At 32.0% G+C, this 19,489-nt stretch overlaps 1 protein-coding gene across 1 annotated transcript in view; it reads right to left on the bottom strand.

Annotated features, from left to right (window-relative positions):
- Positions 1–19,489, bottom strand: part of LOC119601880 (tetratricopeptide repeat protein 39B-like) — a 164,109-nt gene that overhangs the window by 62,134 nt on the left and 82,486 nt on the right. The window contains exon 3 of the mRNA XM_037953117.1: positions 9,410–9,567. Coding sequence (XP_037809045.1) covers positions 9,410–9,567 — 158 coding nt within the window. The remainder of the gene's footprint in view (positions 1–9,409; positions 9,568–19,489) is intronic.

Raw genomic sequence — 19,489 nt, 5'->3', positions numbered from 1 at the left:
TTTATAATTTATTTTGATGTTTTAACTTTTAAAGATTAAAAACACAAAAATATACCCTAATCACACAATTTCACTTTAATCACAAAATTTAATATACAAAATGAAACCAGCAACCAGCAACCAACATTTACAAAATGTAAACAAAGTTTGACATTAATTATACACCACGGCGAAAAATGAACATAATAGCAAAAAACGATCAGCTGTTCTGATAACACTACCTTATAATTAATATATCTTGATTTAAACAATATGAACTCGCAACGCTGTTATAAATGCCCTGATTGTAACAAAAATGATACAAAAACACAAATTAGTGTTGGATGTGCTTGCTGTGATTATTATTATCACATAGAATGTGAAAAAATTTCATTTGAACAACATTCTATTTTAGTGAAAAATAAAATACTGAAGTTTATTTGTCGTCAATGTTCCATTAAGCCGAAATTTTGTAATATTCAGAAAGAACTTGGAAACGGATTTTCAGCCCTCACTGAACTTCTTCAGGAAGATTTGGATAAAAAATTTCATGAAAATAAACGTAAGATTGAAGAGCAACTGGAGAATGGGCTGAAAGCTATACAAAATAAAATTGAATTACAGAATTGGTTTGATGTCATTAAAGTTGTTGATAATGTTTCAAATGAAAGAATAGCGAAACTGCAATCTATGAATAGTATTCTTCAGAGACGTCTAAATCGGGCTGATATTATCATTCGAGGTTTATCAAGAAAATTAAAAATTTGCGTGAGCCCATTAAACGAATAAGTTCAATGCGCAATATTTGTACTGCTGATTCTGATATTCAACACTGTACATATTTTGCTGGTGGAAATGCTGTATTAGTTATATTCAATTCTGTACAAATTCGTGATAGTATAATGATCAATTACAACAAGAATCGTAAATTGTTATTGAAGGATTGAAGGATGGTTTCCATTGAAGATAACAACAATCAGTCTAAAATATTATTGTCTGATCATTTAACTGATGCTGCCAAAAAGCTTAGTTTGTCGTAATCTGAAATCTGATGGAAAAATTATAAATTATAAATTTATGAACTTTGATGTTCCAAAAGCAAAAATAACTATGTTGGATCAAAAAGAGAAGATGCTTACATTTGAAGAATGTGTGAACCTTGCTGACGGACGTCATGATTTAAGTGATATATCTTTCACTTCTGTTAATACTTTAATTATTGGTGATGTACATATAATGTAATGTTTATTCATGTATAGTGCTAGTTAATTAATATTTCTTGGTTAATTTTAATCAGTTTATTTTTTGTTTTTACCGGTTTATATAATTATCTTGCTTATTGATGGTATGTGTACTAAAGTACCTTAAGGCAAATGTTGTAGGAACCAAACATTTTTTTCTTCAGTATTTTTTATTATTATTTTTGGAATACTGCTTTCCATAAATAATATAATGGATGCAGTATATTTCTTAATAATGTATGGCATCATTGCAATTTTCTAGACATGATCTAGACATGTCCGTCCGTCTGTTGATAGGGACCACATGTGAGGAGCTAACAGTTGAAATTTTGCACAAATATTCTCTATTGCTAAGGCTTGTATGGTATTGAAAATGGGCAATATCGGTCCACTTTTTCGGATAGTCCCTATACAAGTTGACCTCCACAGCTTTAACGGGAATAACTGCTTTAGAAGTACTAGTATAGCGATGAAGTTCGGCATACATAAGTTTCATGTGAGCCAAAATCTCTCTAATGACTTTAAATGACTTTAACACTCATTTCAGGCCTAAAAATTCGAGAATAGCGATGAAATAAAATTAAGTTTCTTACGAACTACAACCTCTCCACCAATTTTTTTAAGATCGGCCCATAAATGACCCTACCCCCCATATAAGGCCCCTTTCAGAAAATGACTTTAACACTCATTACTGGCCTAAAAATTCGAGTATAGCGATGAAATTCGGTATACCAATTTTTTTTAGGATTGACCCTATAACGCTCATTACTGGCTCAAAAATATGAATATAGTGACGATACCTAATTTTGTGAGGATCGCTCCATAATTGACCCTACCGCCTATACAAGGTCCCCTTCAGAAAATTACTTTAACGCTCATTACTAAAAAATAAGAATATAGCCAAAACCTCTGTATTTTTTTTTTTTTTGATCAACCCATAAATGACCCTACCCCATATAAGGTCCCCCTCTTAAAATGACTATAACGCTCATTCGACACACATAAGTTTTATGCGATCCAAAATCTCTCTACCAAATTTAGGGAGGATCGGTGCATACAAGGTCCCCTTCAGAAAATTACTTTAACGCTCATTACTAAAAAATAAGAATATAGCAAAAAAATTTTACAAAATTAAAATCTAAAATCTCTTTACCAACTTTTATGTGGATAGGTCCATATTTGACCCCCCTTATTTGATCCCCTTCTGGAAATAGCTTTAACGCTCATTACTGGCTTAAAAATACGAGTAAAGCGATGAAATGCGACATACGTAAGTTTCTTACTAGCCAAAACCTCTGTAATTTTTTTTGGATCGGCCCATAAATGACCCTACCCCATATAAGGTCCCCCTCTGAAAATGACTATAACGCTCATTAATAGTTTAAAAATATGAATATAGTGACGAAATTCGACACACATAAGTTTTATGCGAGCCAAAATCTCTCTACCAAATTTAGGGAGGATCGCTGCATACAAGGTCCCCTTCAGAAAATTACTTCAACGTACACTGCGGGTTAAAAAATACGAATATAGCGATAAAATGTAAACAAGTATGTACGTTCCTCGCGAGCCAAAATCTCTCTACCAAATTGTATGTGGAGCGGTCCATAATTGACCCTACGCCCCATATAAATTCTCCTTCACAAAATTACTTAAACGATCACCACTGAGTTATGAAATACGGTTATGAAATTCGCTACCGAATTTCATGCGGAATGTGAGGGTAATTCACCCTACCCCCCATATAAGCCCCCTTTAGAAAATTACATTAACGCTAATTACTGGCATAAAAATGCGAGTACAGCGATGATATTCAATGTAAACAAGTTTTATATGAACCAAAATCGGTCTACAAAAAATTATGAGGATAGGTCAATAATTCACCATACCCCTCATATAAGATCCTTTTTAGAAAAGTTTATGAAGACAATTCAGAAAATTACTAGTACTGCAATGAAAATAGACATAAAAAAGTTTATACTTAGGAACATAATTTTTCATTCCGAATTTAATGAGGACTGGTCTATAACTGACCCTGGCCCTTATAAAAGGTTTCCTTCAGGAAAGTTTTGGTTATTAAGACACGAGTATTGCGATGAAATTTGGCATAAACAAGTTCTATACAAATCGAAATCTATTTAAAAAATTTTATGAGTATCGGTTCATAATTGACGCATATAAAGGTCCTCTTCAGAAAATTACTCGTACGTTCACGGTTTTAAAAATTGAACAAAAATATTTTGTTTTTAAAAATTAATATTTTGTTAGTTTAAAAGAGCTCAGTCCATAATTGACTTAAGCCATATTCCAAATATAACCCTGATGTTTATAGGTGAGCATTTCTTTTACGGCATACGGTTTGATGGTGGGTATATGAGATTCGGCACAGCCGAACATAGCACTCTCACTTGTTTATATATACATTTATATTTATTTTTCTTAATAACTATATTTAAAAATATGCTTTTTTAACCTATGGATATAAGGCAAAATTTAGGTAAATTGTGCCAATACCATTTAAATCAATACAAACAGAATCTTAATTTTGGACATGTAAATTGCACAAGCTTTCATTTGAGGCCTAATTCTTCTGAATGTGGTCGGTTTCACTGAGACATGGTTTAAGGGGAAATATCCTCTAATGCAATAAGTATTCCTGTATATCTGTCACAGGAATGACAGGCAAAGTGGTAGAGATGGTGGTGTTATTGTCTATGTTTCTAAATTTATTGATTATAGAGTTGTATTTGTTGGTAATGGTTATGGAAGTGCAGAATGCTTGTTTATTGAACTTAATGTTAGGAATGTTAAAGGTTTGGTGGGTGTTGTTTATCTTCCTCACGGGGACTTTTTTAGAGGACAGATATTAGAGTTACTTGTAAGATATTCGAATATTGTGATAATGGGTGATTTCAATAATAACGTTTTTGAACATAACAAGTATTAGAGTGAGAGATATTTGCAGTAGACTTAATCTTTCTGGATTATTTTTTAGTATCTTCCACTGAATTAGTTAAAACTTCTGGTCAGTTCCAGTGTCCTGGTATTACTAGATATTCTTTTATTTTTACGTCTGTTGCAATTTTAGAGCATTCTGCTAAAAAATTTTTATGAATACTATGATAATAATGCAGTTCATATTGGGTTGTTGCAGTCTACAGGGCTTGAATGCAATCTTGATGATATGTTCTTGACAGACAATGTGGATAATCAGTTAGAAATTTTAAATCGTAGATTGCAATGACCTATTCAGTGCTATATCAAATAATATGTGTCTTCCATTTTCTTTTGCTGATGATGTGCAGTTGTTGTTTAAAGGCAGTGATGAATTTCCTGATGTGTTACAGAATATGATTAATTATAATGTTGTTTTGTTGCTTAACTGGATTTCTTCCTATTAATACTGGTAAAGGGCCCTCCAGACGATCACAATTTTCGTACGACAAGTCTAATGAAAAAGTAAAATGAAATTCTATCCGTATGACAAAAAAGATAATAAAAGTAGTATGATTTATATTTTTTGTGTTTACAAAGTAGGATGGAAACAGCTGTTTCACTTTTTTTGTATATGTTTACATAAAAATACATCCCCGATCTAATGCGATTTGCTTGTTTTTTGAATCATTTCAAAAAATTAAGAGAGCCTGTCAAATTTTCCATCCGTATTTTCTTTCAATGTGTGATGGTTTCATTACATATTGCGTTTAGACGATCCCATCCGTTTTGTTTTACACAAAATTTTGACAGATCATATTACTTGTGTGCTCGTGTGAAGGGGGCTTTGTTGTTTGGTAATTGTGGTGGTAATATCTTCTCAGTAACCATGGGCAGTGATTCAATTGAGTTTGTAGATAGGATAAGGTGTCTTGGTGTCATTCTGGATACAAACTTGAGTTTTGAAGGCCATATAAACTCAATGGTATCCAGAGTTAATTTTACTTTGCGTAAGCTATACAATTTAGATTCGATGCTTTCTTTTTATATTAAGGAGAGGGTTGCCCATGGACTTATGCCAATTTTTTTTATATGCCTTGGAAGTGTATAGTGGTACCCTGGGATATGTTTTAAAGAAGTTAAGATTGGCTTTTAATAGAGGCAACATATTTCATCTTATGTTGTAAAATTTCTGGGACTTTCTTTTGAAGATTTTATAATGTTTAGAAATTTTATACATTTTTATAAGTCTTATTAGTTGCAAACGCTAAAATATTTATTTAACTTATTTGAATTTTGTAGATCTAATAGAAATAGATAATTGAAAATTCCACCATTAACTGTCATATTAGAAAGATCATTTTAGGTTACAGTGACACGTTCTTATAATAAATTACCAAATTCTTTGAAATTATTTAATGTTTCTTCCGATACATACAATTCCGAGAATTATCCCAGAATAATTCTATCCAATAGATGTAGTAATGAACTAGTATGTGTTTTACTTAGTAATACATTCTTGTATATTAAACTGGTAATGAAATAATAGAAAAAAAAAAAAAAAATTTGACATATGAGGCAAATTTAGTTATGTTCTGTTTTTAATGGGAAGTTGTGTTTTGTTTGTGCATACTAAGTGTAGGAAATGACTCTTCCTTTTGTTATAAGGTCATACAATGTTATTGCTATGTAGGTGTTCATGTCCATGTAAACCTTGTGCGCAAGGTACAGGTCGCAATTTTCAAGATAGTTGGATGAAATTTGGCACACACACTTTTTTTGACTGAAGGACGAAGCCTATTGAAAATGGTTAAAATCAGCCCATTATCTCACCTAGCCCCCATACAACAGAACTCCCCGAAAAGGGCTTCTGAGCTCATAATTATGTTAAATATACATGTATATCGAAAAAAAACGGCACAACTGAGTTTTATAAAAGCCGGATCGGGCCTCATTTGACCCTAGCTCCCATACAAAGTCCCCTTCTGAAAATTACTTGAATGTCCAAAATTAACTTATAAACACAATATTATAACAATTTAGAGTGCTATATTCGGCTGAGCCGAATCTTAAATACCCTCCACCAGCTACTTTTATATTAATACTTTTTTAATTGATCAACTATTTGTAGAAATAAGTTTTCTCATGTATTAAATAGAAAAACCCCAAGATTTAAACAGCTTAAATCTGTTACAATTCCAAGATTTATTGAACATTACATTTTCTTTTATATTTTTATAGCGCCCTAAAATATGCTTTAACGATATTTAATAATGTGCATGTATGCATGTGTGTGAAAGATTTAAGGATTTTCAAAATACGTATATATAATTTTGTTCTACACAAATTGATAATGTAACTAGTTAAATACGGTTAAAGTGCTTTTAGGGGCAGGACATAGTATGGGAGATATGACCAATTATAGACCGACCGTAAAAAAATTCTTTAAGCAAAATTTCTGTACATAAAAGCTATATTTCAGTCAAATTTTGTATCTATATCGTAATTTAGTAATAAGTAATGTGTGTTCAAGTGATTTTCTGAAGGGAATTTCGCATAGGACCGACCGCATCCATGTTATGTACCGATCGTGAAAAAATCTTGAAATACAATTTTTGTATACCAAACTAATATTTGTGCCAAATTTTGTATCAATAGCTTTATTTGGTAATGAGTAATGGGCGTTTAAGAGATTTTCGTAAAAGGACCTTGTATGGGAGCTATGACAAAATATGTATATAAAGACAAAATTTCTAAATTCTGTATCTATATCATTATTTAGTAATGAATATTGTACATTTATGTGATTTTCTGGAGGGGACCTAGTATGAGAGCTATGACCAAATATGGACCGATCGTAAAACTATTTTATAGTGTAATTTATGTATATAAGAGCAATATTTGTGCTAAACGTATGGATATCAATATTTTGTAATGAGTTATGTGCGTTTAAGTGATTTTCGGGAGGGAACCTTGGGAGCTATGACCACGGATGGACCGATCGGAAAAAACTTTCACAGTAATATTTCTGTATATGTGAGCAATACTTGTACCAAATTTTATATGGATATCTTAATTTAGAAATGAGTTATGTGCGTGTAAATGATTTTCGGGAGGGGAACTTGTATGGGAGCTATGACCAATTAAGGACCGATCATCAAAAATTTTCACAGTAATATTTCTGTGCATATGAGCAATACGTGTACCAAATTTTATAAGGATATCTTAATTTAGTAATGAGTTATGTGCGTTTAAGTGATTTTCGGGAAGGGACCTTGTATGGGAGCTATGACCAATTGTGGACCGATCGGAAAAAAAACATTCTCAGTAATATTTCTGTGCATATGAGCAATACTTGTTCCAAATTTTATATGGATATCTTAATTTAGTAATGAGTTATGTGCGTTTAAGTGATTTTCGTGAGGGGAGCTTTAATTATGGACCCATCCAGAAAATTTTTTCTCTCAATGAATTCTATTGACATAAGATTTTAGGTTGTAAAATTTTGTAAAGATATCAGCATTCTGACGGAAGTTATAAACAAAAAACTCATTTTCCGGGAATATGTACTTTTGTATAGGAGGTATATGAAATTATGGACCGATTCTGGCAATTTTCAGCAGGAATCGAGATGAAATTATCTTGCATAGTTTTCGAGAAAATTACATCAGAATGTATAAAAAATGCTTATTTTTTTTGGAGTTGTTTTAAATTTTGATCCACAACTTTTCCCTATGTGAACCGATTTTGCTCATTTTCAATATCAAACTGTACCGGATAATAGTGAATATTTTTGCTGAATTTCGTTAATTTCCATTGCTTCGTTTTAACGTGAACGTGTTTTACACAGACAGACAGACGGGCGGACGGACAGATGGACATATCTAAATCGACTCAGAATTTCATAAGGACCCAGAATATATATATATACTTTTTTGGGTCTCAGATGAATATTTCTTGGTGTTACACACGGAATGACAAACTTATATATACCCTCTATCACCACTGATGGTGGTGGAGGGTATACAAATATAAATATATTCACAAAACCTTATCGGGCTTGGTCCATATTTGCCCCTAGCCGCTATATAAAGCCTCTTTCAGAAAATTAGTTTTTCATCCATAAATTGCTTAAATGTATCGGAACAATGAATTATTATGAAAAATAAGTCACATTTAATATTCATAACTGGTGTAGGGTATCATATGGTCGGTGACGCCCGACTATACTTTCTTACTTGTTTTTTTTATAATTTGTTATTTTGTGATTTTTTTTGTGGACCAAATTATGCTTGTGGATGGTTTTCTACAACCGCAATTCACCTTTTATATTTCTTCAATACTTTGAAGCGTTTATATTATTAAAAAACTTTGGCTTATAAAATTTTAAAAGTATGTGCCATTTACTTGAATAATTGCATTTTTAAATAATTTAATTTATTCATTTGTTTTTGGGAAAACTATCATTACTTACATATATTTACCCTTTCGTAGCAAACAAAGATATCAGAATAATATTATTACATTTTTAAGACTTTTTGTATTGTATTTTATAAGGAAATCTTGTTGTACTTTTTTAGTAGAAATTTGTAACCGTCTATGGCCTTATAAATGTTAGGTTATGGTAATAAAATAAAAAAATAAAAAAGGACATCACTTCTTTGACAAGCCTGTGTTAAAAACATCACTTCAGTACTTCCATAGAGTAAATTCGACTTCTCTTTCGCTTCTGTGGAAGTTCTCTTTTTGCTGGGTTATAACCTATGTAAGTAACGTTAATTCAGAATAAGACCCAAATTTTTACGCGCAATTCAAAAATCTCTTTATAGAATTTTCTGGAGAAGAATTTTTTACATTAAAATATTCTTTGGTTTTTGCACAGAAGATTCTAAGATTTTGTTCGAAATTTTTGTTTCTAGTTTTTAAGTAGTCTATATAACACAGTATACGCCAAAACTTGTGAAACATGTAACACTACCAGTCAATATATGGATCAAATATACTCTTCCGTTTTCAATAAACAAAATAATAGTTCAACAAGTACTTTTTTGAAAATGTTTGTATTACACATGCTTGGTGAGGGGTAAATAATATTTGTTATAGCCGAATTTAGCACTGTTACTTGTTATTTAATTTCATTACAATCTTATATAATTTCAGTTATTTTGTAAATAATAATCCAATATCTTAAAACCTTAGCAAAAATAAAATTTGTAATTATTATATGAAATAAGAGTGTAAATATAAATACTTACTTGTAACTACTGTAACAGTGGCGTATTTTCATACCTCCTCTGATAAGACTTGATAACGTTTCATCTTCTATAAACGTTAATAATGCTCTGAGTAACAAAGCTTCCGCTGTGCATAATTCAGCATGAGCCTCTGTGTCGCTTAAATGACTATAGTTTACCTAAAAATAAAAAGATTTTGTTAAAAATTAATCCTCCTACACCTGTATGATGAATAAAAAGATTATTATTTAGAGTGATCTGGTGCACACGGGCGGATAAAAGTATAACAATGTACACATGAGTAGGGAAGGGTACAATACAGTACACTAATTGTTTGTCCTCTTTTGTTCCCTAGGAGTTACGGTCAATTAACTACCTTTTTAAAAAATGTTTTAAATGTTCTAAAACACATAAAGGTATTTTTTCCTAAAAAAAAATTATTTTAAAATTTATTTGTTCGCTGCTGAAATATAGTTATAATTTTTTATCTTCGGAGGTTTACTAGTGTTTACATTCAAATAAGTAGCATTACTTTAAAATCACAGACCATAAAAAATTATTTTTGTCCGCCATCTCAAAAAACAGTCCGCCCCAGATATGTTTATGTTTATAAACCAAATGTATTTTCGGTCAACCAAAAATAAACTAGTTATAAAATAAAATTGTAGAGTTTTAATAAAAGTCGATAAAAATGGACTCTGAATCCGAAATAAAAAAAACACTATACACATGTGTTTAAGATTCAGCATAACACTCTTACTAGTGAAGCTTGGTTATTAAAAAAGATTACTACATTTATTATTTGCGAAAATACAAACAATAAAATGACAAATATAGTTAAATATTATTGACCATTTAGAGTATTTTATACGCAAAATTTCATAAAAAACATTATCGGAATTGGATTTCAAAACGATAAAGAACATACATTAGACCCCTGATCGGCAAAGAGCTTTCTTGCTCTCTTAATTTTACACGCATGTTAGCTTACACATGTATAAACAAGTAGGAAAGTATAGTCGGGCATGGCCGACCATATAATACCCTACACCCTTTAACTCCAAAGTAAAGCAATTTATTGATAAAAAACTAATTTTTTAAATGAGGCTTTATATAGGAGTATAGGTCAAACATGGGTCGATCCTTATTAAATTTTGGGAAAAGGATATATTTTTATACCCTACACCACTTTAGTTGGGAGCGTATATTGGGTTTGTGCTGATGTTTGTAACATACAAAATATTCGACTTCTACCTTAAAGTATAACAATCGGCCGTCTGTCCGTCTGGCTGGCTGTCCATGTAAACTTTGTGCGCAAGGTACAGGTCACCATTTTTAAGATAATTGGATGAAATTTGGCACACACGCTTTTTTTGCCTATCGAAAATGGTTAAAATCGGTCCATTATTTCGCCTAGCCCCCATACAAAGTTCCCATTCAGAAAGTAACTTGAATGTCTAAAATTAACTTATAAACACAAATATCGCGATGAAATTCAGCACAAATAAATATTACATAAATATATTCACAAAATTTTATCGGGCTTGGTCCATATTTGACCCTAACCCCCATAAAGAAAATTGGTTTTTCATCTATAAATTGCATAAATGTATCGGAACAAGGTAATAGAATTTACGTGCTTTATTATGAAAAAATAAATCACATTCTTACCTGTTAAATAACAGTTAGTTATGTTGAGTTTCATTGCGATGCAAATGGTTACAGGTCAATGTTAGACGTTTAAGACAATTTTTGAGGGGGGGTTTGTATGGGGGATAAGGTCAAATAAGGGCCGATCATTACGAAAATCTGCAGTGTCATTTATACTTATATAAAATTTATTTGTCCGAATTTTTGTAGAGATAATAGTATATTTGACGTAATTATGACATAAAAAGTCCAAATCGGGAGGTACGGTTGTATGGGGGCTAAGTGAAATAATGGAAAAACACGTTTGATCCAAATTTCATCAAATTATCTTGAAAATTGCGACATGTACCTTGCGCATAAAGTTTACATGGACAGCCTGCCGGACGGACGGACATGTCTTAATCGACTCAAAAAGTGATTCTGAGTCGATCGGTATACTTTTTTGGCTGTAGGACCAATATTTTTGTCAGCACAAACGTATAATACCCTCCCACTATAGTGGTGTAGGGTATAAAAAACGATAAAAATCACTTATTTTTTACTCTCTGCCGATGTTGGCATTAGACCAGTGGTGGTCAGCGAGAGAGTGCTTAAATCGCATATGTGTACTGAAAAAGTAAAAGAATACATAAATAGAAATACGTGTACTTTACACTGAACAAAATTATATATTTGTATTTATTTTGTTTTATTCATATTACATATTTGTATTATAAATGAACATCGGAAGGTAGTATATATTTATGTGACGACGTAAGTATTATTGTATGTCTTGATGCATGCTTTGATGTATTTTTGTATGTGTTAATATATTGATGTACATATGTATGTGTTTATGTATGTTTTGTTATAAGTATGTATGTGTTGATGTAAGTATGTACTGATGTATATGTTGATTTAAGTATGTGTTGATGTAAATATGTATTGATGTAAGTATGTACTGATGTACATATGTGTTGATATAATTATGTATTGATGTATATGCCTATCTATCCATCTACCTATCATATATTTAATATTTTATAATATGCAATAGTAAAACCTGAAATTAACATTTATTTGTAACGGCTACTGAAAAATATTCGCCGTGTATTATAACATCAAGCGACATAAACCTTCTTTGTTGAATGCTGACAAGCAACAAAATAAAATTGTTTTTGTTTTGTGCTTACTTTGTCTTTTTACTCAGAGTATTCGTATTGCGTATGTATTAGTGTGAATATCGGGGCAGGCCTGCCAGATTTCCCGATTTATCGGCATCTTGTCGATATTTTACCTTCAAAATAGTAAAGTGCCGATTTCCCAATTTTTGCTTCAAAAATACCGATTTTTACCCTATCAAACCCAATCGAACAAACTCACGAATTTATTATAACATTACAAAAGCAAAAATTAAATGGATCTTTTAAAACAATTGGGAAAGGAAAATTTACATTACGGTAGAACACAATTTGCTCCATCACCAATGTCAATTGGATCGATTATGAAAAGAAAACACAATTTATATATGAAAATCTTGAATAGGTTTCCCAAAGTCTGATCTAAGGGTGCAAAAATTTTAAATTTTTAAAAAAATTTTTATGGTTTGAAAATAAATTTACACATTTTTGTGGAAAAGTTAAAAAGTCTTTAGAAAAATTCCCATTATAAAAATGTACTTAGCAAAATCTTTACCTATCCGGTTTTTGTTCGACGATAACCAGAAAATAACTGATTACAAATGTGATTACCCCACTTTCCTGGATTTAAAATCGGCTTTGTAGTAATTATCTGTATTTATTAGTCTATTATCTTTCTCAATGCTCCATTAACAATTCCATATTAGACACACGCTCTAGACAATTAGTTACAAATCCTATTGAAAAAATTAATTAATATTGTTGATATCGATCACTTACTGTCAAGTAATGTATGAAATAACTACATCACTCATAACCAAGATTTGAAATTGTTTTACTGGGTAAATGTATAGTATTCCACAAATAATTATACATTTATATTTTTCGGCAAAAGTGATACAAATTCTAATAGATTTTATGCCAAGTAAACCAAAGTTTCGGTGTACTTATAAAGACTTCTTTTATTAGACCTATACAAGAGAAGGCAGAGAATTGTATAAAGCGGCAAATACCCTAGGATGTGATTTTATTTCCACTGGTAAACCTTCATATTGGCCCACTGACCAATCTAAAATACCCGATCTTATTGATTTCTTTATTATTCATAAAATATCAAAAAAACTTTATAAACATTGAAGATGGTATAGATTTAAGCTCTGACCATTCTCCAATTCTTCTAACAGTAAGTGAACATATAATTCAACCAGAAAGCAATCCATTTCTTTATAATAAGAATACTGACTGGAAGTACTTTAGACAAAACCTCAATAAAATGATTGTGCCAAATATTATTAGTTCTATTGAAGAATTCGAAAAATATAATAATAATTTTACGGAAAACATCCAAAACGCAGCTTGGTCTAGTACGCCAAATATTAAAATAAAACAAGTAAGAAATTATAGTCCTGCGAGGCCGACTTTGCCTTAATAAAGCATTTAAATTGAATTGTACCTCGCCTCAGATATACATACTTACCAGTTTATTGTTGAATAAAATTGTGGACATTTAAGTGAAATTTTGATGGGGGCTTTTAATAGGGGCTAGGGTCATATGAGGACCTATTATTATGGAATTCGTGAGGGTCATCAAATCTTGTATAGAACTTGGTTTTTGCAGCTTTTTGTCGAGATATGAGTATATTAAACATAATTATGAACTTAAAAGCCCTATTCGGCGGGTTCAGTTGGATGGGGGCTAGGTGAAATAATGGACCGATGTAAACCATTTTCAACTGGCTTCGTTTACGGTACCATAAAAGATCATGTGCCAAATTTCATTGAATTATCTCCAAAATTGCGACCTGTAGTTTGATTACAAAGTTTATAAGCCCTATTCGGGGGGTTCAGTCGTATGGAGGCTAGGTGAAATAATGGACCGATGTTAACCATTTTCAATAGACTTTGTCTACGATATCATAAAAGATCATGTGTCAAATTTCATTGAATTATCTTCAAAATTGCGACTTGTAGTTTGATTACAAGGTTTACAAGCCATACGGACATAGCTAAATCGACTCAGAAAATGATTCTGAGCCGATTGGTATACTTTACTTTAGGTGGGTATAGGACCAATATTATTGTGCGTTACAAACATCAGCACAAACCCAATATACCCTCCCCACTGAAGTGGTGTAGGGTATAACAAACAGGTATAAATTACTCAAAAGAAATAAAAATATTGCTGAAACAAAAAAATTAATATAATTGACATTACACATAATAACTGACATGTTTTTCAAAGGTAACTTGATTAAAAAAAAAATCAAATAATACTTTGGTTGAAAAATGTAATGAAAAACGTGTGTTAAGAATTTTTCGATCTCACTCCTTAAAAGAAAACTTAGGAGAAAATGAAACCCGATGTCGAGATGACAAAAATAAATACAAGAGAGCTTCACAGTATTTAAGGCGTAAGCTCAAACAAATAAAAAACAAGTAAGAAAGTATAGTCGGGCGTGGCCGACCATATGATACCCTACACCAGTTATGAATATTAAATGTGATTTATTTTTCATAATAAAGCATTTATCTTCAATATTCCCTTGTTCCGATACATTTAAGCAATTTATGGATGAAAAACTAATTTTCTGAAAGAGGCTTTATATGGGGGCTAGGGGCAAATATGGACCAAGCCCGATAAAATTTTGTGAATATATTTATATTTACATAATATTTTATTGTGCTGAATTTTATCGCGATATTTGTGTTTATAAGTTAATTTGGGACATTCAAGTAATTTTCTGAAGGGGACTTTGTATGGGAGCTAGGGTCAAATGGGGCCCGATCTTTATGAAATTTGGCAGGGTCATCAAGACTTCTATAAAACTTAGTTGTGCCGTATTTTATCGATATATCTGTATATTTAACATAATTATGAGCTCAGAAGCCTTTTTCGGGGGGTTCTGTTCTATGGGGGCTAGGTGAAATAATGGACCGATTTTAACCATTTTCAATAGGCTTCGTCCTTAGGTCAAATAAAACGTGCGTGCCAAATTTCATCCAATTATCTTGAAAATTGCGACCTGTACCTTGCGCACAAGGTTTACATGGACAGCCAGCCAGCCAGCCGGCCAGACGGACGGACGGACGGACGGACGGACATAGCTTAATCGACTCAGAAAACGATTCTAAGCCGATTGGTATATTTTAAGGTGTGTCTAGGACGAATATTTTTGTATGTTACAAACATCAGCACAAATCCAATATACCCTCCCCACTAAAGTGGTGTAGGGTATAATCAAACTATGGAAAAGTATCTTCAAAACCTTTCAAGTACCAAACAAAACTACCATTCCCTTTGGAAGGCGAAAAAACCATAAACCCACCCAAAAACCATTCTCATCCACTTAAACAACCAAATGGATAATGGGTCAAATCGAACAAAGAAAAACTTCTCCTTTTCTCAAGCCATCTAGAGAACGTCTTTCAACTAAATGTACCGATTTATGTAATACTAACAACTTTTGTAACATAGCAAACAATGTATCTCCATCGAATATTCAAATCTCTGTAAGTGAAGTTAAACGAGAAATCTACAAGCTTAAAAATAAAAAATCCCCGGGTTATGATTTTTAACAGCTGAAATACTACAAGTACCTCATAAGGCAATTGTATTTCTAACAACACAAATCCAATCTGCTATACTGCTACAATATGTACCATCCTCATGATACAAAAACCAGGCAAAAATCCACATGATGTTTCATCATATAAACCTATCTCGCTATTACCTGTAATCTCAAAAATATTGGAAAAAATTATACAAAAACGTATTAATCCGTTTATAGTCATAAACAATTGTATCCCTAAACACCAATTTGGATTTCGAGAAAAACATTAAACGATTGAGGAAATTCATCGTATTATTGAAAAAATTGATAAAGCTTTCGACATGCTCTGCTCTTTTTATAGACGTAGCTCATTTGATAAAGTATGGCACGAAGGCCTGCCGAAAATGAGTTCTCGGAGCTGAAGGATACAAAAGCGGGCGTTGCTCAAGGGAACATTCTTGGCCTCTACAATATTTGTTATTTACAAATGACATTCCTAACACACCAAACACTACAATAGCAACATTTGCCGGCGACACAGCTGTACTTGCGATTGGAAAACTAACCAGCTATTAATAATATTTCTTTTTTGGCTTCAAAATGGAAAATAAAAATCAACAATTCAAAATCTATACATGTAAACTTTTCACTAAAAAAAATACAACTTATGTTCCTCTCAAAATGCAAGAATCCACAATTCCATTATCAAAAACCACAAAATACCTCGGTCTTACGTTAGATTCTAAACTTACTTGGCTCGACCATATACTAAAGAAAAAGCAAAAACTTGAAATTAAGTACAGAAGCCTGAAATGGCTCATAGGTAAAACTTCTTCCATGTCAATACAAAATACAATACTTGTCTACCAACAAATCCTGAAACCAGTTTGGACGTATGGATGCCAGCTTTGGGGATGTGCCAAAAATACAACAATTAAACACATTGAAGTTTTTAAAAATAAAGTTTTAAGACACATGGTCGATGCGCCATGGTACGTTCGAAATCATGACCTTCACCGTGATTTAGGCGTAGAGTTTGTCAGAGACGTAGTGAAGAAATTTGCAATATCACACCACCAAAAGTTATCAACACATGTGAACAGTGAAGCCAGCAGACTTTACTTCATCCGAAGCCAACCAAATAGCCTCCAACGCATTAAACCACATCATCTGGTTTAAATAAAAGAGTGTTTTGGATATATTTAGTGTTATATCTTATTCTTACTACTAATCATTTTATTTAATCAAAAAAATCTGCTCGTTAGTCAAATTAGACTAGTCGCAGAATAATACATAAACAAAAACAAGTTAGAGTGCTATATTCGTCTGAGCCGAATCTTAAATACCCTCCACCAGCTACTTTTATATTAATACGTTTTTAATTGATCAAATATTTGTAGAAATAAGTTTTCTCATGTCTTAAATAGAAAAACCCCAAGATTCAAACAGCTTAAATCTGTTACAATTCCAAGATTTATTATGCTTTAACGATATTTAATAATGTGCATGTATACATGTGTGTGAAAGATTTAAGGATTTTCAAAATACGTATATATAATTTTGTTCTACACAAATTGATAATGCAACTAGTTAAATACGGTTAAAGTGCTTTTAGGGTCAGAACATAGTATGGGAGATATGACCAATTATAGACCGACCGTAAAAAAATTCTTTAAGCTAAATTTCTGTACATAAAAGCTATATTTCAGTCAAATTTTGTATCTATATCGTAATTTAGTAATAAGTAATGTGTGTTCAAGTGATTTTCTGAAGGGAACCTTGCATAGGACCCACAGCACCCATGTTATGGACCGATCGTCAAAAAATCTTGAAATACAATTTTTGTATACCAAACCAATATTTGTGCCAAATTTTGTATCAATAGCTTTATTTGGTAATGAGTAATGGGCGTTTTCGTAAAAGGACCTTGTATGGGAGCTACGACCAATTATGTATATAAAGACAAAATTTCAAAATTCTGTATCTATTTCATTATTTAGTAATGAATATTGTGCATTTAAGTGATTTTCTGGGGGACCTAGTATGAGAGCTATGACCAAATATGGACCGATCGTAAAACAATTTTATAGTGTAATTTATGTATATAAGAGCAATATTTGTGCTAAATGTATGATATCAATGTGTAATGAGTTATGTGCGTTTAAGTGATTTTCGGGATTGAACCTTGCATGGGAGCTATGACCAATTATGGACCGATCGGAAAAAAAATTCATAGTAATATTTCTGTACATATGAGCAATACTTATTCAAATTTTATATGGATATCTTAATTTAGTAATGAGTTGTGAGCGTTTAAGTGATTTTCGGGAAGGGTCCTTGTATGGGAGCTATGACCAATTATCGACCGATCGGAAAAAAATTTCATAGTAATATTTCTGTGCATATGAGCAATACTTATTCCAAATTTTATATGGATAATTTTATTTAGTAATGAGTTATGTGCGTTTAAGTGATTTTCGGGAGGGTACCTTGTATGGGAGCTATGTCCAATTATGGACCCATCCAGAAAATTGTTTCTCTCAATGAATTCTATTGACATAAGATTTTAAGTTGTAAAATTTTGTAAAGATATCAGCATTCTGACGGAAGTTATAAACAAAAAACTCATTTTCCGGGAATATGTACTTTTGTATAGGAGGTATATGAAATTATGGACCGATTCTGGCAATTTTCAGCAGGAATCGAGATACTATGTAGAAACGAATGTATGATGACTTTCATGAAATTATCTTGCATAGCTTTCGAGAAAATTACATCAGAATGTATAAAAAATGCTTATTTTTTTCGGAGTTGTTTTAAATTTTGATTCACAACTTTTTTCTATGTGAACCGATTTTGCTCATTTTCATTACCAAACTGTACCGGATAATAGTGAATATTTTTGCTGAATTTTGTTAATTTCCATTGCTTCGTTTTAACGTGAGCGTGTTTTACACAGACAGACGGACGGACATAGCTAAATCGACTCAGAATTTCATAAGGACCCAGAATATATATACTTTATTGGGTCTCAGATGAATATTTCTTGGTGTTACACACGGAATGACAAACTTATATATACCCTCTATCACCACTGATGGTGCTGGAGAGTATAAAAAAATTAGACCTATGCTGAATAAAAATTCCCTGAGTTATGAATGTATGTACAAACAATATTGAATTTATTTGTGTTATGTTTCTTTGGTACAAAATAGTATATTTTTCAATTGCCGATTTATTGCCGATTTTTAAAACGTAAGTGCCGACAGTAAAGTGACGACTGCCTTCGCTCTCGTTTACGAAGAGTACGTTGGTGACGAATAACCCATTATATAGATATTAGAGTCAACCATATGGTTACACATTAGTGTAAATTACTGTTTTTTTTACATATGCATTTATTCTTTTCGAAATGCTGGGATACCCAGCAGTTCGACAAAGAGTCAATGCATACGTAAAAGACAGTCATTTACACTAATGTGTAACCATAGGGTTGACCCTAATTTCTATATATTGGGTTATTCGTCACCAACGTACTCTTCGTAAACGAGAGTGAAGACAGTCGTCACTTTACTGTACCCTAGGTAAACGAGTCAGGGGACACTTAAAAATTGTTTTTTTCCATTGTACTTCAGAATGTAGATATTTTACACATCTATTGGAGACACAATTGTTATTTTCCACTAAAGTTTAACCAACTGGTTCTACCCTATTTGAATGTTTTTGGTCATTCGTCACGAATGTACACTTTGTAACCGAGAGCGAAGACAGTCACCACTTTA

The sequence above is a fragment of the Lucilia sericata genome, unplaced genomic scaffold, assembly GCF_015586225.1.
Source record: "Lucilia sericata isolate MDLA Ls3-8-SP2 unplaced genomic scaffold, ASM1558622v1 Contig000196F_arrow, whole genome shotgun sequence".
NCBI lineage: Eukaryota > Metazoa > Arthropoda > Insecta > Diptera > Calliphoridae > Lucilia > Lucilia sericata.
The sequence above is the reverse complement of the archived record's forward strand: the minus strand, read 5'-3'. Positions and strand labels throughout refer to the sequence as shown.